At 38.6% G+C, this 25686-nt stretch overlaps 2 protein-coding genes and 3 long non-coding RNA genes across 5 annotated transcripts; 1 reads left to right on the top strand and 4 right to left on the bottom strand.

The window, feature by feature from the left end:
• Positions 1–10967: 10967 nt before the first annotated feature.
• Positions 10968–11453, bottom strand: LOC124192758 (galactose-specific cell agglutination protein gsf2-like). The gene is made up of 3 exons (XM_046586236.1): positions 11328–11453; positions 11202–11257; positions 10968–11139 (listed from the first exon to the last, which is right to left on the bottom strand). Exons 1-3 carry the CDS (start codon positions 11451–11453, stop codon positions 10968–10970), a joined length of 354 nt encoding a protein of 117 aa, XP_046442192.1.
• A 1173-nt stretch (positions 11454–12626) lies between these two features.
• LOC124193941 lies at positions 12627–15644 on the top strand. The gene is made up of 6 exons (XR_006874549.1): positions 12627–13078; positions 13836–13979; positions 14904–14997; positions 15060–15186; positions 15252–15364; positions 15433–15644. It is a non-coding gene; the product is annotated as an uncharacterized LOC124193941 (long non-coding RNA).
• A 391-nt stretch (positions 15645–16035) lies between these two features.
• Positions 16036–17704, bottom strand: LOC124188280. The gene is made up of 4 exons (XR_006872266.1): positions 17166–17704; positions 16963–17102; positions 16694–16905; positions 16036–16306 (listed from the first exon to the last, which is right to left on the bottom strand). It is a non-coding gene; the product is annotated as an uncharacterized LOC124188280 (long non-coding RNA).
• Positions 17705–20405: 2701 nt separating this feature from the next.
• On the bottom strand, positions 20406–23955 carry LOC124193161 (zinc metalloproteinase nas-4-like). The gene is made up of 11 exons (XM_046587202.1): positions 23125–23955; positions 22922–22997; positions 22628–22845; positions 22249–22561; positions 21981–22162; positions 21781–21897; positions 21579–21702; positions 21270–21466; positions 21120–21179; positions 20826–20917; positions 20406–20708 (listed from the first exon to the last, which is right to left on the bottom strand). The coding sequence occupies exons 5-11, from the start codon at positions 22153–22155 to the stop codon at positions 20673–20675; spliced, it is 801 nt and encodes a 266-aa protein (XP_046443158.1). The 5' UTR covers positions 22156–22162; positions 22249–22561; positions 22628–22845; positions 22922–22997; positions 23125–23955; the 3' UTR covers positions 20406–20672.
• Positions 23956–24356: 401 nt separating this feature from the next.
• Positions 24357–25597, bottom strand: LOC124193908. The gene is made up of 3 exons (XR_006874628.1): positions 25085–25597; positions 24802–25021; positions 24357–24736 (listed from the first exon to the last, which is right to left on the bottom strand). It is a non-coding gene; the product is annotated as an uncharacterized LOC124193908 (long non-coding RNA).
• Positions 25598–25686: the final 89 nt, after the last annotated feature.

Here is a 25686-nt window from a genome sequence, read left to right as displayed (position 1 = left end):
GGTGGCGCTGATAGTTCCAAAACTTGCCACCAGGTGGCGCTGATTTCAACACTTAGAAAAAGGCACTTCTACTGCTCAGAACCATGTGAAACAAACATATTCTTGATCAGAATTTCACGCTGAGCACGATGCGATCAAAATAAAATTAAGTTCCAAAACTTGCCACCAGGTGGCGCTGATTTCAACACTTAGAAAAAGGCACTTCTACTGCTCAGAACCATGTGAAACAAACATATTCTTGATCAGAATTTCACGCTGAGCACGATGCGATCAAAATAAAATTTAGTTCCAAAACTTGCCACCAGGTGGCGCTGATTTCAACACTTAGAAAAAGGCACTTCTACTGCTCAGAACCATGTGAAACAAACATATTCTTGATCAGAATTTCACGCTGAGCACGATGCGATCAAAATAAAATTTAGTTCCAAAACTTGCCACCAGGTGGCGCTGATAGTTCCAAAACTTGCCACCAGGTGGCGCTGATTTCAACACTTAGAAAAAGGCACTTCGACTGCTCAGAACCATGTGAAACAAACATATTCTTGATCAGAATTTCACGCTGAGCACGATGCGATCAAAATAAAATTTAGTTCCAAAACTTGCCACCAGGTGGCGCTGATTTCAACACTTAGAAAAAGGCACTTCTACTGCTCAGAACCATGTGAAACAAACATATTCTTGATCAGAATTTCACGCTGAGCACGATGCGATCAAAATAAAATTTAGTTCCAAAACTTGCCACCAGGTGGCGCTGATTTCAACACTTAGAAAAAGGCACTTCTACTGCTCAGAACCATGTGAAACAAACATATTCTTGATCAGAATTTCACGCTGAGCACGATGCGATCAAAATAAAATTTAGTTCCAAAACTTGCCACCAGGTGGCGCTGATAGTTCCAAAACTTGCCACCAGGTGGCGCTGATTTCAACACTTAGAAAAAGGCACTTCTACTGCTCAGAACCATGTGAAACAAACATATTCTTGATCAGAATTTCACGCTGAGCACGATGCGATCAAAATAAAATTTAGTTCCAAAACTTGCCACCAGGTGGCGCTGATTTCAACACTTAGAAAAAGGCACTACTACTGCTCAGAACCATGTGAAACAAACATATTCTTGATCAGAATTTCACGCTGAGCACGATGCGATCAAAATAAAATTTAGTTCCAAAACTTGCCACCAGGTGGCGCTGATTTCAACACTTAGAAAAAGGCACTTCTACTGCTCAGAACCATGTGAAACAAACATATTCTTGATCAGAATTTCACGCTGAGCACGATGCGATCAAAATAAAATTTAGTTCCAAAACTTGCCACCAGGTGGCGCTGATAGTTCCAAAACTTGCCACCAGGAGGCGCTGATTTCAACACTTAGAAAAAGGCACTTCTACTGCTCAGAACCATGTGAAACAAACATTTTCTTGATCAGAATTTCACGCTGAGCACGATGCGATCAAAATAAAATTAAGTTCCAAAACTTGCCACCAGGTGGCGCTGATTTCAACACTTAGAAAAAGGCACTTCTACTGCTCAGAACCATGTGAAACAAACATATTCTTGATCAGAATTTCACGCTGAGCACGATGCGATCAAAATAAAATTTAGTTCCAAAACTTGCCACCAGGTGGCGCTGATTTCAACACTTAGAAAAAGGCACTTCTACTGCTCAGAACCATGTGAAACAAACATATTCTTGATCAGAATTTCACGCTGAGCACGATGCGATCAAAATAAAATTTAGTTCCAAAACTTGCCACCAGGTGGCGCTGATAGTTCCAAAACTTGCCACCAGGTGGCGCTGATTTCAACACTTAGAAAAAGGCACTTCTACTGCTCAGAACCATGTGAAACAAACATATTCTTGATCAGAATGTCACGCTGAGCACGATGCGATCAAAATAAAATTTAGTTCCAAAACTTGCCACCAGGTGGCGCTGATTTCAACACTTAGAAAAAGGCACTTCTACTGCTCAGAACCATGTGAAACAAACATATTCTTGATCAGAATTTCACGCTGAGCACGATGCGATCAAAATAAAATTTAGTTCCAAAACTTGCCACCAGGTGGCGCTGATTTCAACACTTAGAAAAAGGCACTTCTACTGCTCAGAACCATGTGAAACAAACATATTCTTGATCAGAATTTCACGCTGAGCACGATGCGATCAAAATAAAATTTAGTTCCAAAACTTGCCACCAGGTGGCGCTGATTTCAACACTTAGAAAAAGGCACTTCTACTGCTCAGAACCATGTGAAACAAACATATTCTTGATCAGAATTTCACGCTGAGCACGATGCGATCAAAATAAAATTTAGTTCCAAAACTTGCCACCAGGTGGCGCTGATTTCAACACTTAGAAAAAGGCACTTCTACTGCTCAGAACCATGTGAAACAAACATATTCTTGATCAGAATGTCACGCTGAGCACGATGCGATCAAAATAAAATTTAGTTCCAAAACTTGCCACCAGGTGGCGCTGATTTCAACACTTAGAAAAAGGCACTTCTACTGCTCAGAACCATGTGAAACAAACATATTCTTGATCAGAATTTCACGCTGAGCACGATGCGATCAAAATAAAATTTAGTTCCAAAACTTGCCACCAGGTGGCGCTGATTTCAACACTTAGAAAAAGGCACTTCTACTGCTCAGAACCATGTGAAACAAACATATTCTTGATCAGAATTTCACGCTGAGCACGATGCGATCAAAATAAAATTTAGTTCCAAAACTTGCCACCAGGTGGCGCTGATTTCAACACTTAGAAAAAGGCACTTCTACTGCTCAGAACCATGTGAAACAAACATATTCTTGATCAGAATTTCACGCTGAGCACGATGCGATCAAAATAAAATTTAGTTCCAAAACTTGCCACCAGGTGGCGCTGATAGTTCCAAAACTTGCCACCAGGAGGCGCTGATTTCAACACTTAGAAAAAGGCACTTCTACTGCTCAGAACCATGTGAAACAAACATATTCTTGATCAGAATTTCACGCTGAGCACGATGCGATCAAAATAAAATTTAGTTCCAAAACTTGCCACCAGGTGGCGCTGATAGTTCCAAAACTTGCCACCAGGTGGCGCTGATTTCAACACTTAGAAAAAGGCACTTCTACTGCTCAGAACCATGTGAAACAAACATATTCTTGATCAGAATTTCACGCTGAGCACGATGCGATCAAAATAAAATTTAGTTCCAAAACTTGCCACCAGGTGGCGCTGATTTCAACACTTAGAAAAAGGCACTACTACTGCTCAGAACCATGTGAAACAAACATATTCTTGATCAGAATTTCACGCTGAGCACGATGCGATCAAAATAAAATTTAGTTCCAAAACTTGCCACCAGGTGGCGCTGATTTCAACACTTAGAAAAAGGCACTTCGACTGCTCAGAACCATGTGAAACAAACATATTCTTGATCAGAATTTCACGCTGAGCACGATGCGATCAAAATAAAATTTAGTTCCAAAACTTGCCACCAGGTGGCGCTGATTTCAACACTTAGAAAAAGGCACTTCTACTGCTCAGAACCATGTGAAACAAACATATTCTTGATCAGAATTTCACGCTGAGCACGATGCGATCAAAATAAAATTTAGTTCCAAAACTTGCCACCAGGTGGCGCTGATTTCAACACTTAGAAAAAGGCACTTCTACTGCTCAGAACCATGTGAAACAAACATATTCTTGATCAGAATTTCACGCTGAGCACGATGCGATCAAAATAAAATTTAGTTCCAAAACTTGCTACCAGGTGGCGCTGATAGTTCCAAAACTTGCCACCAGGAGGCGCTGATTTCAACACTTAGAAAAAGGCACTTCTACTGCTCAGAACCATGTGAAACAAACATATTCTTGATCAGAATTTCACGCTGAGCACGATGCGATCAAAATAAAATTTAGTTCCAAAACTTGCCACCAGGTGGCGCTGATTTCAACACTTAGAAAAAGGCACTTCTACTGCTCAGAACCATGTGAAACAAACATATTCTTGATCAGAATTTCACGCTGAGCACGATGCGATCAAAATAAAATTTAGTTCCAAAACTTGCCACCAGGTGGCGCTGATAGTTCCAAAACTTGCCACCAGGTGGCGCTGATTTCAACACTTAGAAAAAGGCACTACTACTGCTCAGAACCATGTGAAACAAACATATTCTTGATCAGAATTTCACGCTGAGCACGATGCGATCAAAATAAAATTTAGTTCCAAAACTTGCCACCAGGTGGCGCTGATTTCAACACTTAGAAAAAGGCACTTCTACTGCTCAGAACCATGTGAAACAAACATATTCTTGATCAGAATTTCACGCTGAGCACGATGCGATCAAAATAAAATTTAGTTCCAAAACTTGCCACCAGGTGGCGCTGATTTCAACACTTAGAAAAAGGCACTTCTACTGCTCAGAACCATGTGAAACAAACATATTCTTGATCAGAATTTCACGCTGAGCACGATGCGATCAAAATAAAATTTAGTTCCAAAACTTGCCACCAGGTGGCGCTGATAGTTCCAAAACTTGCCACCAGGTGGCGCTGATTTCAACACTTAGAAAAAGGCACTTCGACTGCTCAGAACCATGTGAAACAAACATATTCTTGATCAGAATTTCACGCTGAGCACGATGCGATCAAAATAAAATTTAGTTCCAAAACTTGCCACCAGGTGGCGCTGATTTCAACACTTAGAAAAAGGCACTTCGACTGCTCAGAACCATGTGAAACAAACATATTCTTGATCAGAATTTCACGCTGAGCACGATGCGATCAAAATAAAATTTAGTTCCAAAACTTGCTACCAGGTGGCGCTGATAGTTCCAAAACTTGCCACAAGTGGCACTGATTTCAACACTTAGAAAAAGGCACTACTACTGCTCAGAACCATGTGAAACAAACATATTCTTGATCAGAATTTCACGCTGAGCACGATGCGATCAAAATAAAATTTAGTTCCAAAACTTGCCACCAGGTGGCGCTGATTTCAACACTTAGAAAAAGGCACTTCTACTGCTCAGAACCATGTGAAACAAACATATTCTTGATCAGAATTTCACGCTGAGCACGATGCGATCAAAATAAAATTTAGTTCCAAAACTTGCTACCAGGTGGCGCTGATAGTTCCAAAACTTGCCACCAGGTGGCGCTGATTTCAACACTTAGAAAAAGGCACTACTACTGCTCAGAACCATGTGAAACAAACATATTCTTGATCAGAATTTCACGCTGAGCACGATGCGATCAAAATAAAATTTAGTTCCAAAACTTGCCACCAGGTGGCGCTGATTTCAACACTTAGAAAAAGGCACTTCTACTGCTCAGAACCATGTAAAACAAACATATTCTTGATCAGAATTTCACGCTGAGCACGATGCGATCAAAATAAAATTTAGTTCCAAAACTTGCCACCAGGTGGCGCTGATTTCAACACTTAGAAAAAGGCACTTCTACTGCTCAGAACCATGTGAAACAAACATATTCTTGATCAGAATTTCACGCTGAGCACGATGCGATCAAAATAAAATTTAGTTCCAAAACTTGCCACCAGGTGGCGCTGATTTCAACACTTAGAAAAAGGCACTTCTACTGCTCAGAACCATGTGAAACAAACATATTCTTGATCAGAATTTCACGCTGAGCACGATGCGATCAAAATAAAATTTAGTTCCAAAACTTGCCACCAGGTGGCGCTGATAGTTCCAAAACTTGCCACCAGGTGGCGCTGATTTCAACACTTAGAAAAAGGCACTACTACTGCTCAGAACCATGTGAAACAAACATATTCTTGATCAGAATTTCACGCTGAGCACGATGCGATCAAAATAAAATTTAGTTCCAAAACTTGCCACCAGGTGGCGCTGATAGTTCCAAAACTTGCCACCAGGTGGCGCTGATTTCAATACTTAGAAAAAGGCACTTCTACTGCTCAGAACCATTTGAAACAAACATATGTTTTTTATGTTGCCACTAGTTGTCAATAGATGGCGCTGATGTTGAAACTTTTAAATTGCATTCTAACGCACTTCTACTGGTCGGATCATTTTTAAAAAAGTATATTCTTGTTTCCCAGGTCAAGGAGAACAAGATGCAATCAATCCTGGGCTTTTTTCACGTTGCCACTAGTTGTCAATAGATGGCGCTGATATAGAAAACTTTGAATTGAGTTTTAAAGCACTTCTTACTGGTCAGATAATTTTTTAAATCCTATATTCGTGTTCCCCATATCAATTATTATCTTTTGAGTACATTTTGGCAAGTTTTTAAGGTCTTTTTATTTTAAAAAAGATGGCGCTGCATAAAACTTTATTGTGTGCGATTGTCGTCTGCATTATTGTCACGTGATAGCATTCGGTGTTGGCGTGTGAAACTGTGACGGCGTAGGATTGTTGGTAATGGAAAAAGAACAGTTTCTTGAGATTGCCTTGATCTTCTTATTATGTTTTTTTTTTATGGTTTAGTTGTTACTGAGAGTATGTACAAGTTTAAAGGACACAGTCAAATTGTCATTTTATTATTAAAGATTAAAAATTGTTGGTGCACTTTGTTCCCAAAACCGAAACAAAATTTAAACAGCAAGTTTTTGTCATGGCTAGTTGTTGTGTTGGACGTTTATGATGAAACTGATGGATCAGAACTTTGATTATCACCTTGAATGCCGAATAACTGTGACAGAATCAGTAAATTCTATGCACATCCACTCTGCTTAATGAACAATTTGTTTTTCGTTACGGGTGCTATTTTTCATCTCTTAACTTTTATGAAATTTGTCATTTGTTGATTAACAGATAAGGAAGGACCATATAAAGGCATCACATGTTCACATCACTATTTACACCAAAATTTCAAAGCAAGACATTGAACCTGCCCAACTTGACAAGTAATTTTAATACTTCAGTTTCTATTCCTGTCTGAAGATCAACCTGCCTTTTTCCCTATAGGTTTTGATGGCCATTTGATGTTCAAGGTGATAATGTAGATGCTGAATTTCTGTGAATCCTAGTAGCGATTGCATGTCTCAACCCATGCTGAAACACAACAGCAAAAGTAAATGTGTTATATTGACCAATTTCTATTTAGGTTTAGTTTATTGGTGATGTTATGGTTAGTTGGCCAACCATTATAATTCATATTTTCATATATTGTAGGTATTCTTGCTCATGGACCATAGGATCTTTTCCGAATCTTGGAATTTTGGTAGTGAAACCTGTGACAGCATACTCGTTATGACTGTTTCTACATCCCTGTATGTGGTTGGAGGCAACCCATCTGAGAGATAGGTAGAATTTTATTTTCATTGATAAATTTGTAAATAATTTAGATAATTATCCTTATCCCATTGCTACTTAGAGTTTCAGTTACAGTCACATGACGAGTGTGAAGTGAATGGAATTCTCATTTACTTTGCTGTTTGTGAAAATCTTCAACACATGACATACACTAAATGAAGGTCAGTAGGTGACTGTTATCCAGTTGAGATTTTACAATAATGTGCTTAAGCTTTGATTCCATTGGTTAGTTTCAACATTTCGAAATTTCATCAAGTCAACAGCTATTACCTTCAATCACATGTGTGCTGTTGTAAAGGGGAGTTAGTTGTTCCACTGGTGAGTTTTCTATATTTCTATTGATCTGTATTTATATCTTATTGTCACCCAGTTTTGTGTAAATTTTAGTTTCAACAATACTAAAATAGATATCGGATAATATTGCCATATTATATTTGGGTTGACTATTTTAAGTGATAAAATGCAATATTTATTTTTTTATTTTATTTTTTATTGTAGGTTCATGTGTAGCAGTGATATAGCTGTCCAAAGTGTATTGTTGCAGCCTGTGGTGAAAGATATTGTGCAACGAATTGCGAAGGAAGGAGCTGCAGTGGTGTAATATCCTGTACTACTGTATGGGGCTGTGGTGTAGTAAGTTGGACTCTCTTGCAGGTACCGCGTAACTTTGTTGGCGTCATATTCAGAAGAGTCCTGCTGGTAGGACGGCGTAGCAGCTGAGTAATATGAATCAGTTTCCTCGGGTAAATCGCCGGCATTATAGTGGGAAGAAGATTCTTCATAGGCCTACCGGGAGTAGATTCCAGGTCGTATGGGCTATAGTAATCGCTGGGCAAATAGTAGCTCGCTACAGCTTGGGTGAAGGGAGCAGGTCCATATGCGTAGCTAGAAGTAGTGGTATGGTAACCATGCTCTTCGTACCGGTAGCCATCAGTGGTAAAAGCTGGCGCTGAATAATAAGAACTCTTTGTGAGGGGCTCGTACTCGTGATGGTCGGATTCAGCTCCATAATTCGGTGCAACATCGTAGTGAGGAGCAGCTGTTGTGTAAGCGAAATAGGCAGTACTCTCGTAGTGATCAAGCCCCTCTGTGGCACCTTCGAGATTTTAATAAGTCTCTTTTCGTTTTTATTCTGTTTATTCTAGTTCGTAATAGTGTGTGATAGCAGATATGTTCATAGTCATAGGCCTCAAGTAGTACTGAAAATTTCAATTAATAAAACAATACAATTTGCAACTACTTGCATTATCAAAAACGTACAGTTATATACAGGATTATGAAAATTCATTTTGTCTTGGCAGTTATACACAGATTAAATGTAAATCGATGAGAAAATGCATCACTAATATTGAAAGACTACGATCAACGGCGGTTAAATAGTTGAAGGTCGAGCTTGAGGACAATTTCTCCCGATTTCACCTCATACAAAGGCAGCCGCTTGATGAGCGGGCTGCGATATTCCATCTAGCAAAGTTCTCGTATCATCAATAAAATCTGTCCGTTCACGAAAATAATGTATTACTAAGTACATAAAAAACACTACATAACATAAACTTTCTCTACATCTTTGACAGCGAAGACTTCTTTGCTGCGAGCACAGGTATAGTCCGCAAGGCCTATTGATTCAAAAACAAACACAATATGGTTGAACTTGTGCACGAAAACTGATAAATGTCTGCTCTCCGTACACACGACCGTTGGGTAGCATCATAGGTAAGTTATGTTCGTTAAGAGATAAGCCCGAAAAGCGACAGATCTATCTTGATTGTGAGCAATGAGCGTGAGTAATCGTTCAGCAAACTTGTTCAATAGTTCTTGGCACATGGGACATTCAACATTCCTCTGATCCATTGGGCGATAACATTGCCTGTAAAAATTAAATCGATTAAAGTGAAAAGTTCTTGGAAATGGCGTTAAAAGTTAAAACTTACGGAGTTTTCATTGTGGAGAGACCAGCTTGCAACGCAACAGCCAACACAGACAATGGAGCCAACTGATAGAGGCGGAAATAGTCTTGACGAAATTTTTCAATCGAGGCATTCCACCTCGACGCATCGAGCAACTCCTTGTGTGGTGATACCCCTGAAATGCGTACACGAATTAGTATCCTTAAAGTTATCCGGTTACAATTTATTCGAACTCACGAGTGTCAGAAGGGAACGCAAGGAGGGCGAGTGCGTGTTGAAGGTTCTCCCAGGGCACGTCGTCCATGTTGGTCAAGTCTCAAATACTTCCGGGCGACAAGTTCCTGTTATGATATCACTTAGGGTTTTATGTATATTGACTGGCAACTTGTCATCTTCAAGACAAAATTTTCTGAAATTGAAGTATGCCTGAAAAAAAACCAAAATGAAATAACTCTATAAAACAATCATGTCAAATAAAGTATGGTAACAAACTATTTAAATGACAAGTAGCTGCTATGACATCACTTAAGGTGACATGTAAATCAACGGGCAACTTTTGTCATCTTCAAGACAAAACTCCACTTTCTGAAACTGAAATGTGTCTGTGATGAATGTAATCTGCAAATAATTTTGTGGTTTAGTTTTGATCACAAAGAAAGATTACTGAATAAGGACTACATACTGTCAATTCCATTTCCCACAGCTGCAGCTTTAATTTCTCTACGTTGATAAAATTTTGGCATAGCACCATTACATCATCAAGGCCTTTTAAATGAGGGAAACCCAGAAGGGAAACCTTTTTTTTATGCCAAATAAAGTATGGTGTGCTAGGATATCAGTAAAGGTGACATGTAAATCAACTGGCAACTTGTCGTCATCTTCAAGACATAGGAAAGGGAGAGAGATGTCTGATGATAAATGTAATCTGCAAATAATTTGTTTGGGTTGTTTTCATCACACAGAAAGATTAGTGACATAATGAACACCTATTGTCAATTCCATTTTTTATGTTTACCAGTTCATTCAGCACCCACATTTGAACTATGTGCCAATCTGGCATTTGATGGGTAAAGGAATAATCAGTTGTGACACTGGAGGCATGGTTTTTTTTTCTTATTAGAATCCTGCAATAGTTAAAATTAGAAAGATAACTACAGTGTTTCACAAGATGAAATTAATCACAAACATTCTTACATAAGGTCGATGAATTCCAATGAATACCCAGTCGCCCCAGTAGCCAGTACCCACACGCCACACCGATAAAAGTTATCGTCGTCTGCTAGTCAACAAACAATCAACTCAAAGTCAATCTGGGTGTCTTTTTCTTGGTCAAATATCTCGCGAACCACAAATAACGTAATGCAAATTTAGTCTTTTCGGTTAAACGGAAAGTTCTTCTTTTGTTTAGCGGTGGTTGCATCCTCTAATTTTAGAAGACATTTTTTTCCTCTATTTTAGAAGTTTCCCCTTTTTTTCCCCTTTTTGCTCCCAATCTCTCGTTATTTTCGTTAATAGTTAAAAAATTTAGTCATTACCTATGTAAAAAGTCATTCTACATCGAATAAGATTAGTCGCGTCGCGATCAGAGCAGCACGAACGCGTCACAGTCCCGAAAACCCCTTCGACCAATCACGAATCGCCCCAATTCCCCAGGGACCTCTCACAGTTAAGACTATTTGGAGCGGTGTCGGAACTTTTGTTTCTTCAAATCTCTCACCCTTAAAAGGCGGTAAGCCTTCGGCTTTTTAAAATAAGAATTTTAAAAATCTCTCAGGGATAACCAGCTGTGGTATAGTAGCCAGAAGTGGTGTAAGCTGTTGAAGTATAATAAGTAGCCGTTGTTGCGTAATGGGATTTGGCTTCACCTTTGTAGCTAGGAGAGGCGTAAGATGGAGCAGAGAAGTAAGAAGCTGCCGTCGAGTAGTAAGTTGGAGCCTCAGTTCTGTAGCCAGCAGTGGAATAAGACGGCAGAAAATAACGAGAAGTCGTTGACGCGGATAGTACGAAGGAGCCGGAGTGGAGTAGTACGAATTCGACTTGACAGTAGTCGTTTCGTATTTCTGTAAATAACAAAAAAAAATCTGGGTATGAATGACTCTTTTTAAAACGTTCACATCTACAGTGACGTACCTGATAAGGCGTGTTGGTTGTCGTGTAGCTCTCGCCGTAAGTAGAAGAAGGTTTTGAATATGACGCCACTCCGATCCCGTATCCAGGTTTGATGACGCCACAGGAGACATTAACAACGCTAGTCATTAGCAGAACAAGTGAAAGAGTCAATCCCAATCTTCCTAATGCATTTCAAACAGTAGGGAAGCATAACTATTGTTAAAGTACTAAAGTTTCAACTTTCAACAAAGATCAAGAAGTTTCTTAATTACAGAATTTAAAAAAAAGCAGACGAAATTAAATAAGGCAAAGAATGTAAACAATGGACAAGGCGAAAGCTAATTATACTTGATGGTTTGTTTGAATACACCACAATGTTAAATAATAATAATAACTTACCTATGACGATTTCAAAAAGTACCAAAGTTGAATGAAGCTCAACTAAGGGTTTTCACACGTTTCTGATTTTTATATACCTGTGCCCTCTTTGATGCAATGCCTAATTACTCCCCCAAAACAGATGATCCTTAATGGCGCGTTAAAATTTCAACATTTTTTACAGTTTTTCAGTATACAATTTTTCAGTTGATTGAAAACTGACACATTGGTACAATTCCCTTACACTGAATTAATTTTGTATTAGTCCAATCCAAATCCTATTTTTTTAGGGCATTTGTCTAAATTATAAATGTGGAATTCTCAGTAGAATGGTTTTCTCAATAGATGGCGGTATTGATTCATGATTTTTGTTCTCAATAGAGGGCCTGACTGACTCTCCACCAGGAACTAGCACAACAGCAGGTGTGTGTCTGTGCTAACAAAACTGCGTATTTTGAAATTTAATTTAATCCGTTTTAAACGGGTCATTTCGATAAATGGGTTAATTCACCCACAATCTTAACACACTTCAGTACAGGTTGTAAATAGGATGTGTAGTAACAGTATTTGGGAAACTGTTATGTGTTATTATTAGTCCATTATGTGCATGTGCATCCAGCATTTGGTTGACATGAGATCAAAAATGCGCTTTTCAAGTTTTGTGGGTATGTTAAGACCAGTCCTTCAACTACGGCGGTTTGCTGTCAAAAGTTAAGCTATCTTTTCTTCGAAAATTTCCAATGAATTCATAGGTAAATTCGAGTGATTTTGTCTGTAACTTGTCAGTAATGTGTTCTATTCCGTGTACATGTTGGATAACCTTAATGTTTTTCATCAAACTTACAGTCTGAGGAAACGTGAAAGTGGTGCAGCCTACCGTCAACTATTTTGTTCAAATTCATTCTATTCTACTGAATGTGCCATTGAAATGATACAGTTAACAACCAACACTAGCTTAAACTAACCTACATTCTTCTCATGTTTTATTAGAATTTATCTTAATTATCGGCTGTTTCTTTTGGACTTGCTAGATCACCGACCCCAGAATGGACCATTCTCTCATTCCATTTTCTAGAGAGCCTTGGATAACTGATTTATGGTTTCATGTGTAAGTTCACTTATCATGTTACTGAACTTTCTTCGTTCAAAAAGGTCAAAGACTATACGTTCAACAAGATTCCTTGTTTGCTAACCCGTTGTCTGCCACCCTTGAATCTCTCTGTTTGTCAACAACTGAAAAAGAGGTTCCTGAATGGATGGAAATGATGAAAAATCGCCCGGAATTGTGCCTCAAGGCCAACCAGAAAATAGCTCAACGGATGAAACACGGGCAGTTTCCTTACTCCAAAGAATTTGAACAAGATTCTGATGGCTTAGCATAATCCTGCTTGGTGGTGAGGAACTAGTAACACATTTCTACTTACTGTTCTAATTTTAATTTCCTTACTTTAGTCTTTAGATATCCTTTTTTTATTTAAAGAAAGGTTTTCGGACGGCATTTCTTTTAAACCTGGAAAAGTTGTTCAAGTTACTTGGGGCTCAAAGAAAAACAGAGACATCATCTTATACAAGACACTCAATACTTCATTAAGTGCAACTGAACAGTTAAATTAATTTCAGTGTAGAATTGTGTATCTCTTTTTGAAAACAAAGCATTTCAATTTCGGCTGCCATTTTGCTTAAACTCTTCTTTTTCCTTGGTGTAAACATAGGATCAATATATTTTTGTTTGCATTAATGTAAACTGCTAGGTTGATTTTTTTTTGTAACTGATGGACTACAACTTTTCAATGCCTGTTAACTGATTTCGTCAGGGGAAACTTGTCAGCAACACAGAAAGTATCTGAAATTTGAAAATTATTCTTCTGATGTTTACATTAATAACCGATTTTTTTAAGTTAACACGTTGAATGCCACGTATTTTCCCCTGTTGTCAGTTCCTGAGGTTCACTCTGATCAGTTTTGGTGCTTCTATGAGTGGGAATGGGAAGGATCTCTCGCTGGCGTAATGGGTCTTTTTCTAACAGTTTTGTTTCGTTTCTTTGTTTTTAGTCTCTGATGCAATGGACTCTTTGTATATTGCAGAATAGATCAATAAATGTGCAAATAAAAATAATTTGCTATATGGCCTTGTTTTTTTACTTTATAAAGGGTGTTCATGGCAGACTGAGCGGGAGCGCGAGTGTTGCAGATCACTGGAATGATCGCCATTTGGAGTTTAGTGTTTGGCTGTTGAAGATGTGTTGCGATTTCTTGGTGATGAAAATATGATGATTCTAGTGAAGAGGATATTGCGTAAGTTTCGACGTTTCTTATGCCTTTATTATTTCAATGAGTGTCAAATTGTCAATGACCTAGAGCGGGAATTGTTTACAAACAATTTTAAACGTTTCTTCTTTCTAACGCTAGACGGCCTATTTCAACGGTTTTTTTGCAATTATTTTGAATTACTTTGCACATCTCTAAAACATTTATCGGCAGTTGCTGTTAGACAATTTTTAGTGAAAACTGACGATAACGATTCCACCAACAAAGCTCACTTGTTAGAATTTTGAAAAATTGCTTTTTTTTCTACTTCCGGTTTTCTCATTTCAGACAGTAGTTCAGTAAATATTCATCCCACGCACAAAAGAACGACATATTCGTGATCCTCGTCAAATTTGTGGTAAAGTTCATGTTTTGTTTTGTGCGTTTTCGTACTTCCGGTTTCAAAAATTTTCCTGAACTATAGTTCAGGAAAATTCTCGATTTTGACCAAAATCTGGATTTCGTTTAAATAACACTTTTTCGACCCCAAATTTCATGGAGATCACGAATATTTGGTTTGTTTGATCATCAGCTCAATGGTTAAGGCGCTATCGCTTACTTCCGGTCTACTTCCGGAAAATTTGCATAAAACTAACAAGTGAGCTTTGTTCTCTGTAGAGTTCTAAAGATACCGTGCTAGGTTTAAGCAAACAAAAATCATGTTTTCAAGTTTTGTGACTATCTAAAGGTTAGCCCTTTAGATACTGAGTTTTAGATGTGTCAAACAGATGGCGTGATGATTGTAAGTTATGGGTTAATGGCGGTTCGTTGTCAAAAGTTTAGCTTTAGCTATTTTCTTCGTAAATTACCAATTAATTTGTAAGTAAATTAGATTGATTTCGTGTGGAATTTGCTGAGCATGTGTTCTTTTTCTTGAATATGTTGGATAACCTAAATATCATTAATTTGCAGGAGAAAACGTGAAAGAGGCTTGCAGGCTACTGTCAACTTTTTTTGCCAAAATCATTGTATGCCTGCTGAATATGTCAAATGATACAGCATACAGGTATTAACCAACAATAGCTTTATTAAAGTATTGCTAAAACATATTCTTCATCTTTGGTATAGGATTCAACACAATTATCGGCTGATTTTCATTGGACTCGCTAGATCACCATAACCCTAGTTTGGAGTTTGGACCAATGTTGGCTGTAGCAACATCTTTTTCTAACAAATTTACATTGGCAGTGTTGTGGTATTATATTCTTATTTCAGAAATGAAACTTTATGTTGTGTCATAACTTGAACATTCTGTCGTAGAGAAAGCTGTGACCAAAGTAATTTTCTCTGGACTCATTCCGTCTATTGGAGACCTTGAGAATGGGAACTACTACATCTACTGGGGAAACCTGATTGGTGTCAACTCATCATGTGTAAGTTCAGTTGCCATGTCCTGAATTGAATTCTTGTTATTATCTTGTTGTTCTTGATCTCCATGTAGGTAATAGCCAAGAGGTGAACATGGAAAGGGGGTTGGCATCTCTACAACATCAATTTGGCGGTGACATCCGACATGTGCTTCGCAGATCATCTATTGTTATTGGTATGATGTTTTGTTAGTTAACCCGTTGGTTGCCACGCCTTTGTTCTCCCCTAGCTCCTTAGCACGGGCCGCGCTGTTCGGTCTCGTGGTTTTCATGCCGCGGGGTCGGACAGTCGCACCAGCCCCAGATTCGCCGAAAGGCCCCGTTAGGCAATGCACCATAGGGACTTCCCCCTTGTCGATGCGGTGATGGATTCTAGAGGTTGTGCATTCCATCTTCTCCTGTCACCGTGTCAGCCCGGACTTGTCAGCAATGGCAAGTCCCACTTTGGTCATAGATCCTTCAGACGTGGCGCGTAGAGTAGTAGAGAGCAACCTACGGGTTGTATGGCGTGGCAGCCAACGGGTTAACTTAAGTGTATGTATGTGTGTGTGTGTATGTGATTGTAAAATGTGGTGGAATTGTGGGTGGAGGTGGGACAATAAAGCAATTCCTTTTAAAGTTTCTTGTTTGCTGTGTCTTATAACTTATAATAAAATCATGTTTAGAATAAAATCATGTTTAGCACTTGACTTGTATATTTCTTACAACTTTGAAGTTTCACATAAGTTATAGTCAGAAGTGGATGATCATCTCCAAACTCTTTAAACAAACTTCTATGAGGAACCAAACACTATCTGCAACTCCTGTGGCACAGCAATTTCAGGAGAACACCAGCACAGCTACTTCAGTTCTTTTTCTTCAATCCTGTATCAGCTGCATAATCACACCTCTCAACTGGAAACAGGCTGCAAAACCACTGCACAGGCATAGTTGAAGTATCATCAAGTCCTATGGGGAAAAAGGAATATTATTTTCCATGATCAAACATCAGATGCAAAAGAAATTGTGTAAAACAAATGACAGACATTTTTCCAAGATTCCATTGGCATTTGGCAATGAAATTTTAAATGGAGATTAAATCCCAGGAAAAGAGAATTCTGTACATCTAATTCTTAAGGGTTAGAAAAAGTTTGCAATACAGAGAGGAAAATGTTGTTCTAGTTTGATCAAAATAAAGTTGTTAACTCAAGGAATCTGATATCTTTCACGGAAACTATAATTTGGAAGCAAGAAATAGCACCACTTGTTGTCTACATCAGATCAGAGTTCACTTGTCAGTTTAATTTCACAAAAATAAGACTTCCCAAGTTACAACCAATAAATTCATCAACTTACCATTTCAAAAAGTCTTCCTGCAATGACACTTCAGGATAACACCAGCTCGATAAACTGCAGGCAGCAGCAGCAGCTCAACTTGACTCGATTACACCTTTTACCAGCTGGCTCCAACGAAATCACTGTAATGATGCCGACCATGTAGCTCAGACTTTGTTGAGTTCTCACATTCTGCAACAGTTAAGCAACGGGATCTCCAACCTGAACACCAACTAATAAAATCTATAGCATCATTGCAGGGAAATTTATCATCAAAATTACTCTACTACCTCTGTAGTGTTTCGGCGTGAGATGAGACGTGCATCCGAACAGGTAAAGCTAATAACCGACGACATTTCGGCAAATTGGAAAGCAGTTTCAGTCCACGTGATCGATTATTTGGCCAAATGGAAATTATATGCCAGATTGCCTGTAAATTCACACAGCAACGTCTAGGGTTAACTACATTTGAGAAATCCAAACTAGAATTTACCATTAAATTTCACTGCTGAAAATGTAGATCGACATCTCAATTCCGTAACGAATTTGGAATACCTTTTCACTTGGCGTTTCGGAACAAAATGGCGAAAATTTCGTCCCCTCAAAGACACTCGCGTCATCTGGCGGCTGGGGGGGACAACTTGATTTTAGCCACCTACTGACGGAGCCAAAAGATTCCTCCACGTTTGACTGTACGGAAAGGAATCAAGGATGGATGGATTGTCGGACACTTGGAGATATTCAAAATTCAATGAAGTTCTTCTATTCTACTATCGGACATGAAAATAGTTTTAAAATCGTTGGAGTTCTATTGTCGGACATTTAAAATATTTAAAATTCAATGTAGTTCTATTGTTGATCATGAAAATAATTAAAGAATTTATTGGAGTTCTACTGTCTCTGAGCAGGTATCGGAATCGCATGTGCTATAAGTAAAATTTTGGCAAACAAAAATTCAAGGTCCCTTTAAGAGATAAAGAAGAAGTCCCCCTAATAAAGGTGAAGATTAGAATAAACAGAAAATCTATGGTATTAGCTATAAATACAAGAGTTAATTTCCAGGCTTAGTTTCTTGCCACAATTTTTGAAATTCAGCACAAAAAGGTTCAACGGTCCAGGGATCATTAGTGATTATGACAGATTCGTTGTTACCAGTGACAGCTTGTGAAGTCCAGTTGAAGGACCCAGAGCAAAGCAGCTCATCGTCAATAATAAAAAACTTGCGGTGCATTAGAAATGGGGGTTTGTTGGTATGTACCCTGATCCCTGTTTGATAAGTGGAAAATAAGCATGCTTCCTAAAATTTGTATAAAGTCCTTTACCATCTTTCATAAAACGGTGATTCTGGGATCCAAAAGCTATCTCCATGCTCTGGTCTGTAATCACTCTGACTCTGACTCCAACTTTGTGACGTTGTAACACAACATCTGCAATCTCAAAACAAGAGATGCAGTAAACAGCAATGTCGATAGATTTCCTTGCTGACTTTATGTGAGAAAGTAGTTGCCTGCATTGCAAAAAGTGATAAAATAAAGGTTATCTTCTACAGTCATAGACCGACACACAAAAAACTCATATATCTCCAACCTGAAGCCAGTTGTTGTGTGGCTGAAATCGCAGCGAATCCTCGAACAGCCTTCGACTGAATCGAAAAAGTCTTTACAGGCAATTTGTTTATCAGGAAAGAATATCACTTGTCTAATCACTGGCTTTGAATTTTTTCGCTGCAGCAGGTAATTCAAGCCTTGCCGAGTGCATTCTACCAACACAATTCCTACTACGACTAGACCAAGTTTGGGGATAAAACCAGAGATTTCTACCGAATTCATTTCGTTTATCGACTTTTCTTCAACGAGTTTTGGCTAGGAAATAAATTAATAACAACGTAAACGTGTGAAGAACCATAGCCTACTCTATATAGGAAGCCGAAAGGTTTGGCCTTTTTTTGGAAGCCAATTTGGGTTCCCTTCCTCTTATTTGGCTCCGCCCTAAGTGGACCCACGGGAGCCAATTTATCGTCTAGTGGCGATATTTGAAAACACAGATTTGTTTACGTTTCTATCGATATGATTGTTAAATGGCTACGAAGGGCCATTCACTAAACAATAATGTACACCGTTCCATGTAACATTGTCATGAAATCCCTCACGGCAACATATTAATGGTGCGTTCATAAATTACAGGGTAATCCCCCAAACCATAACATTCGAAATTTCGGAGGGCGTGTCATTATTTCGCTCACCAGATGGCCCCCCTGGGTCCACTTGGAAGATGCGAAATCGGAGGAAAGGTGAGCAAAGTAGGCTTCACTTTTCCAACACGCGAGAGATATCCTTCCTTTCGGCTTCCTATATAGAGTAGGCTATGGAAGAACGAAGATGGGATTTGAAAGGGAAGGGAAAATAAATCAACGTTGCCGGGTTATTAAAAACAGTTTTCAGTTTCGGAAAAAATAAAACATTTTAGAAACGCGTCTGGGAAATGTATTTTCAATTTTCATAGCTTCTACACATGAAAAAAAAAGAAAGAAAAAAAAACGAATAAAAATCCCAACAGAATCTCAATCAATCACCTTGAGATGCCCGTTATTGGTTCCCAATACAAATCCCTGTCCAGCAGTGGGAATCCAGCGAATGCAATTGAGACTTGTCAATCCAACGTCAGTCGTTTGACTTAAATCACGTACGTGGAGCAAACTGCCTTGTGGCGGTGGAATGCTCTGCTTCTTTTCTAACAGCGGATGCATTTGGTCAGCCGGAAGGTCGCCGACACTATTTTGGCCAGCAGCAGTTGAAGCATTAGCAGCCGTAGTTGACGGATTGTTTCTCTGAGCTTGAAAGACTTTGGTAGGAATCTGAGACGGTTCTAAACTATGCAGACCTGGTAAAAAATACAAAAAATATAATCAATTCAATTCAATAATAATCAATTAAAATTCTGTTTTGTTAGTACTAATGAGAGCTCCAGTGAGTGAAGTGCAAGGGACGAGTGTAACGAGGAACCGGCCGTCAGCTGAAACATCGACACTGGCGTCATTGTGGATTTTGCTTTCGGGGAACGACAATGTTGGCGTAAGGATTGCGAATGTCGGGGATGCATTTGCGTCTTTGGCGCAGAAATCCCAGGCTTGGATGCGGTACGTCAGATGGGCGCTGAGTGACACTTGTGATTCCGCATTCCGGCGTCAGCACAAATTGACTACCGACTTCCCGAATGCGCATTTCAATTACGTCTTTTTATAGGACCCCAGTGATTAAAAAAATAAGTTATGAATAAAACAGTTACAATATTATATAATTACTTGAATTACCTTGGGGTAAATTAATACCGAGACAAGCTTGCGAGCCTTCGGCCCTTCAAACGGCCATCAACATCAAAGGCATGGCAATGTGATTGCAGCAACCAATGACGACCAAATTGTCGCCCGTCTATTGAATCCTCTTTTGCCAAGGCCATCAGAGGCCACCGACTTTTGATGTCACTTAGCAACTGACTGTAGGTCATCGATTTGCCTGTCGACACATACGCCATACGCGTCTATAAAACATAATAAAAATCCAATTTACACAAGTTCTATTAGTGTCTAACACGTTAGAAAATCGAATCGGAATCCTCTCACTGAACTGTTTTAAAAGTGTTTTGTTTAAGTGTAACTGTGACCTAAAAGAAGGGGGGGGATTTTGTGTTAGTGTTTCACTTCTTCCAAAAATTAAGAACTATGACTACAATGCTATCAAGTGCAGCCAATCACTTCGTCCATGTATTACAGATACATTTAGAATTTGTGCGTAAAAGGAAAGAAAGATTCAAGTAAAAAGCGAAAAAACCCTGCACCAAAAAACATGGTAAAATTAGGAATGCCATAAAGATTTGTATATGTGACGTTTAACAAAACATGCACAAACAAATAGATATTTGGGGAATGATGACGTCTTCAATCGAGATTCTTGTATCGTTGCAGTCGGCAAGAAGCGAAAAACGAGACGCTGTTTACAGCTTATTAGCAGTACATCCGGTTGAGTTTCATAATGTCCAGCTGATTGGGAACGAAACAAGAATCAAACACTTAGAGACAAAGCGTATTAACCAAGTATACATATTCAATTCATACGGGTCAGAGCTGTATATAGGTTTAATATTTGGTCACACCCACCTTACTTAAACCGTATCGCTGTCCTATTTTGGCAAGTTTGACATTATTTTTGGCTGTCATGCTATCACCCAATGGGTAGTGCATCACGGAACCTGTGCATACGCATAATTAAAAACACTGTATATTGACGCTAGCCAATTCTTATACGAGTTCTTCAAAAAATTGTCAGACCACATCTTTATAGGCAACCAAATAAAAGGCATTAGTTTGCTTTCTCTATTCATCTTTGATTTTGCAAACACATCACGAATAATTAATAATTAAAGGTAGTACATGTACATGAGTTAAACTTACCGTAGTCGTAACTCAGAATTAGTTCTGAATCAGTTGGAATAGAATACTGTGCATGCCCTTCTGAAAAAAATAAAAATAATAAATGTAAAATAAGAAAAGTTGTCATTTTTCTCTGTCCACTATATAAGCAAATGGCAAAGTAAAACTTACTCGGATCAATGTTTGCCCAAATAATATTAATATAATTGTCGCGATCAGGACGAGTGTGTTCGTGTCTAAAGCCGACGCGATGCATAAGCTCGTGCACCACGGTGCCCGTTTCCGAATTGTAACAGGCCGGGGTAAGGTAGACCGTGTGGGCCCCTATTTTTTCAGAGTAACCGATACCCAATGTATAACACCTAAAACTATATGTTAATAGAAAAAAGGAATTTACGGAAATATTAAACAACGTTAACATAATGGCGTATTATTTGTCATTTGGAATCGAATTTGCACCATCCTTTATTGTTTACTTACCCGGTCTCGTTCAATCTGTTGATCTGAACGTAGTCGACTTCATCTTTTCGCGGATAAAATCGGATGCATGTGTGCTTGTGAAATGCGTTCATGGTATTGGCAATTGCGCACCGACCTTTCGCATCTAATTCGTATGGGGAAAAGAGAGGCTTAGTCTGGCAAGGCTGTTTATTGCTGTGTGTTGCATCAAATCAAAATTTACCAAAAGTTGAGTCGATTTCGTAGGGGATGAAATTACTGGGCCATTTTGACCTCAACTTGGCATGTTTACCAGGAAACGGCATGATATCATTTCCCAGGGAATAATTGTGGTGGGTTGCTGAGCATGGCAAAGCAATAAATTATGTTAAAGGCATAAATAACTGAGAATTAATCAAATATACTTGAAAGTCAGTTCCTTACCCGATTTACCGAACGTTGGTATGCAATTGAACTCAGCTTCAGTCAGTGGGGGTCCGTATCCCGCCGATTGTCTCATTTCTGATGGTTTATGAATAACGGGGTTGCCTGCGATGCTTTGGATCATCCAGCAGAAGGACCAAAGGACAGTCAGAATTGTCGCCGCTTTCATTTGCATTTTCCACCTTAAAGAACAGTTTGATCAATAATAAAATATGAAGTGAAATGCCAGCTAATATGTCAATAACAATAATTGCAATGGCGGTATTACCTTAAAAACGATGAGCAGCTATCAATCGAGATAAGTTCAACTACAGTTCTGCAGTTCAACTGTTGGTATCAAGTACTGAGACGACTGCTTTTTAAACCCAGTTGTACCTATTTGAAGTGAGGCTATTGGTGCATATTTGGGCCTGCATGTAACGCACTACGGGGCCGGGGGGAGGGGTTGAACGGCATCGCAACTCGCAAAGCTATTACCCGTTGGATCAAATTCAGTTGCACCTACCCCTTGGTATAGTTAACACATCTCCACATGAAAGGCTTCTTTTTTGCATCTCACGGCCATTTAGGTGATACCTGAACTAAATTTAAACAAAAATTCAAATTACTAGTTAATAACATGCGATCATAAAAAAGACTTAACCAACTTGGTCTCATGGTCTCCAATATAGTCATCGATTCAGATAAAATTCTGAAAACAGCCATCTGCCATCAAACAAATAGATGTAGCCTGATTCTTACTCACCTGCACGCAGATAGCACTTTTAAGAAAAAGACATTTGTGTAATACGCTAAACATTTTCACAGAAGAAATGTGTATCCTCCATAGACAAAGAAAAGTTCCAACTTGTTGGCATGGCCAGTTCTAATCAAACACAATCTATTAACTACAAGTCCAATAAAAGTGACATGCTTTTACATATATAGTAACTTATTCATACTTTCTTCTTCCACACAATATCATTTTATTTTGAGTTTGAACTTCAGATGAATCTATCTGGTCAATCATTTTTTTTCCTGCAGATAGAATATAAATGGTGTAACATTGTTACCAACAATTTCAAATAAATTTTCATCGTCTGCACGACACGTTGTCAAATAAGCTTTTAGAACTTGTACATTTATTTTGATTTTTTTAACTTACATTTATTACCTACCAGTCTACCACCACTCCACCAGCACCAGTCTATCAATCTATCAATTTGTTAAAAAAAACAGAATTCAGTTAAAACTTTATTTTATGGGTTGGGTTGTTTGTTTGCGAAATCATTTTGTCATATTCTTGAAGTAATTTTTATAATATATAATTTAACGGGCATAGAGTCACAAAAATAAGTCCACTCGCGGCAAAAAGGGTTGCGTGCAGCAATCAGTAGCCCGTAGCCTAATCCGATTTGATAGCAATCTGCGCAAGTTGGATTTCAACCAGCAGCCGCACATGTGTGCCCATTTTTTTCCTCCATAGTTTCGAAAAATATGAAATGTTATGGTATAGATAAACATCCAGCTGTTTCCCTGCTGCTGTAGCCTCGGTCCCGCAAAGCGCTATAAACTTGCAAATAGTTTGTCCATGGTGTGTCATTTTCCTGATTGACGTCATTGAGCGTCTGGCAATCATCAGTAGCCCAAAACCTCAGCATATAATCTCACATGACAATCTATTCGGAATATTTTCCCATCGGCAACAAACCTGTGATTCACCCAACATACAGTCGAAGAACCTGAACCAGACGTTCTGACATATTTCGAAACGTTTCAGTCTGCAGTAAACGGATGTCACTCGAGAGAACCTGCGTCATGCAAAGAATAACGAACGCAACATGTTATTAGACATATATGATGAGGGAACCCACCAATGACAGAGCGCCACAAAATATGTCGCCGCCTCTTCACTGTGCGCAGACCAACCCAGCTTAGCGAACTGAACGCCCTCTACTAATGGGAGCCAGAGCCACAGTTTGCGACGAAAAGACAATGGTCGTATCAGAGCAATAGATACCTGGTCGGTTCTCGGCCGTGTTGGCTTCCCTATCCCGGTTTCAGGGTAAACGTGGTCCGATTTGGAAAAAATGATGAGCGCCTCTAGTGAGTGTGTCAGGTACTACGTGAAGCCAGCCAATCAGGAAGGGTCTATGAAAAATTCATTGACCAATCACAGCTTACTTTTCTACAAGAAGTGAACAAAATAAAAAGGTAGAAGTATCCAACTGTCAAACCTCTAGGTCTTTTCTAAGTGTCCCAACATTCTTACATTTTATTGTTTGGTTGTGTAAATTGTTTATTCTTTGTAAGTGTCCAAACATTCTTACATTTTATTGTTTGGTTGTGTAAATTGTTTATTCTTTGTAAGTGTCCAAACATTCTTACATTTTATTGTTTGGTTGTGTAAATTGTTTATTGTTCCGTTGACATAATACACTACTTCTTGTTTTGAAAATGTACACTTTTCACATTATAATTTTCATTTGGTAGTTGATCCATCGAAATGCAAAAAATCGTTTGTTTAATTTGATCAAAATACCATGTCCAATTCTTTGGTACCATTGATGAAGTTACTAGTGACTGAAATGTCACAAAATTAGACTTGAAATTAGTAGAGCTTGCTTCCATAGAAGGTGATGTAACTGTCGAATCTTCAATGACAACAGCAACATTTTCCTTGATTGAATCTGGAAGTGGATCAAAAATTGCTTCTTCAGCAGCCTGGGGAATGTTGATTGATTCTTTAATAGTAGAGGTAATTTCCATGGAGGGTGCTATCAGATAAAATTTAAAGCAATTGCTCTTAAAAATAAAATGTAACGAGAACTATTATCAATACCTGTACTGTCAAATTTTTTTCTCTTAGACGTAGTAGGTATTTTGTCTACTTTTGGTCGTTTCCTTACTGATGCATTGCTAGCATTTGTTTCCACTACAATACATATTTAAGAATTGCGTTATTTGATATTAAACAAAATAAACATATTTAAAAATACCATTTATGTTATTTCTCCATTTGAAACCATCAACATTTTGCATTGCTTGTCGACTAGGTGTATCTAAAATGAAAATGGTTCAGTTTCTGTGCTTTACAGATTATACAGGAAATGTAATATCAATACCATTTATCAGAAAATGTTTGGGAATTGCTCCAGCATTACGATTCCTACGTTTGAAAGGATGGAACACGTTCAAAATTTAAATCCCTGATTTGAAGTCACTTTCGTCAAAATGACGGGAGCAAATACGTGAGGTGCTCGTCAAATAACTACATGGAATTAGTTCTCGCCATTTAGATAATGAAGTTTTAGGAATTGCAAACAGGGTAACCTCGTTTTCTTTTTGATTTCCTTTGAAATATGTTGATTTACAACCAGGAACAGCACACCTGCAAACCATTTTTACAGAAATTATGGTTAGGCTTCATTCACGTATTCCCGATGATGGCCGCCGTATTCACATATTACACAAAAATGGCCGCCGAAAGTATTATTTGAAAGTCAACGTCTTATCACTAGATGGCGCTGTCTCATTTTTACCACTTCACAACTTCTGACAAGCTCCGCCCTAAAATGTCTGAAAATCGGGGATACGTTTACCCTAAAACCGGGATAGGGAAGCCAACACAGCGAGAACCGACCAGGTATCTATTGCTCTGGTCGTATTACTCGTATACCCATAAGCCAATTTATATGTCAACCCTGGTCAACTATACGGATGGATT

Source organism: Daphnia pulex, chromosome 1, assembly GCF_021134715.1.
Source record: "Daphnia pulex isolate KAP4 chromosome 1, ASM2113471v1".
Classification (NCBI taxonomy): Eukaryota; Metazoa; Arthropoda; class Branchiopoda; order Diplostraca; family Daphniidae; genus Daphnia; species Daphnia pulex.
This window is presented reverse-complemented; position numbering and strand designations above follow the sequence as displayed.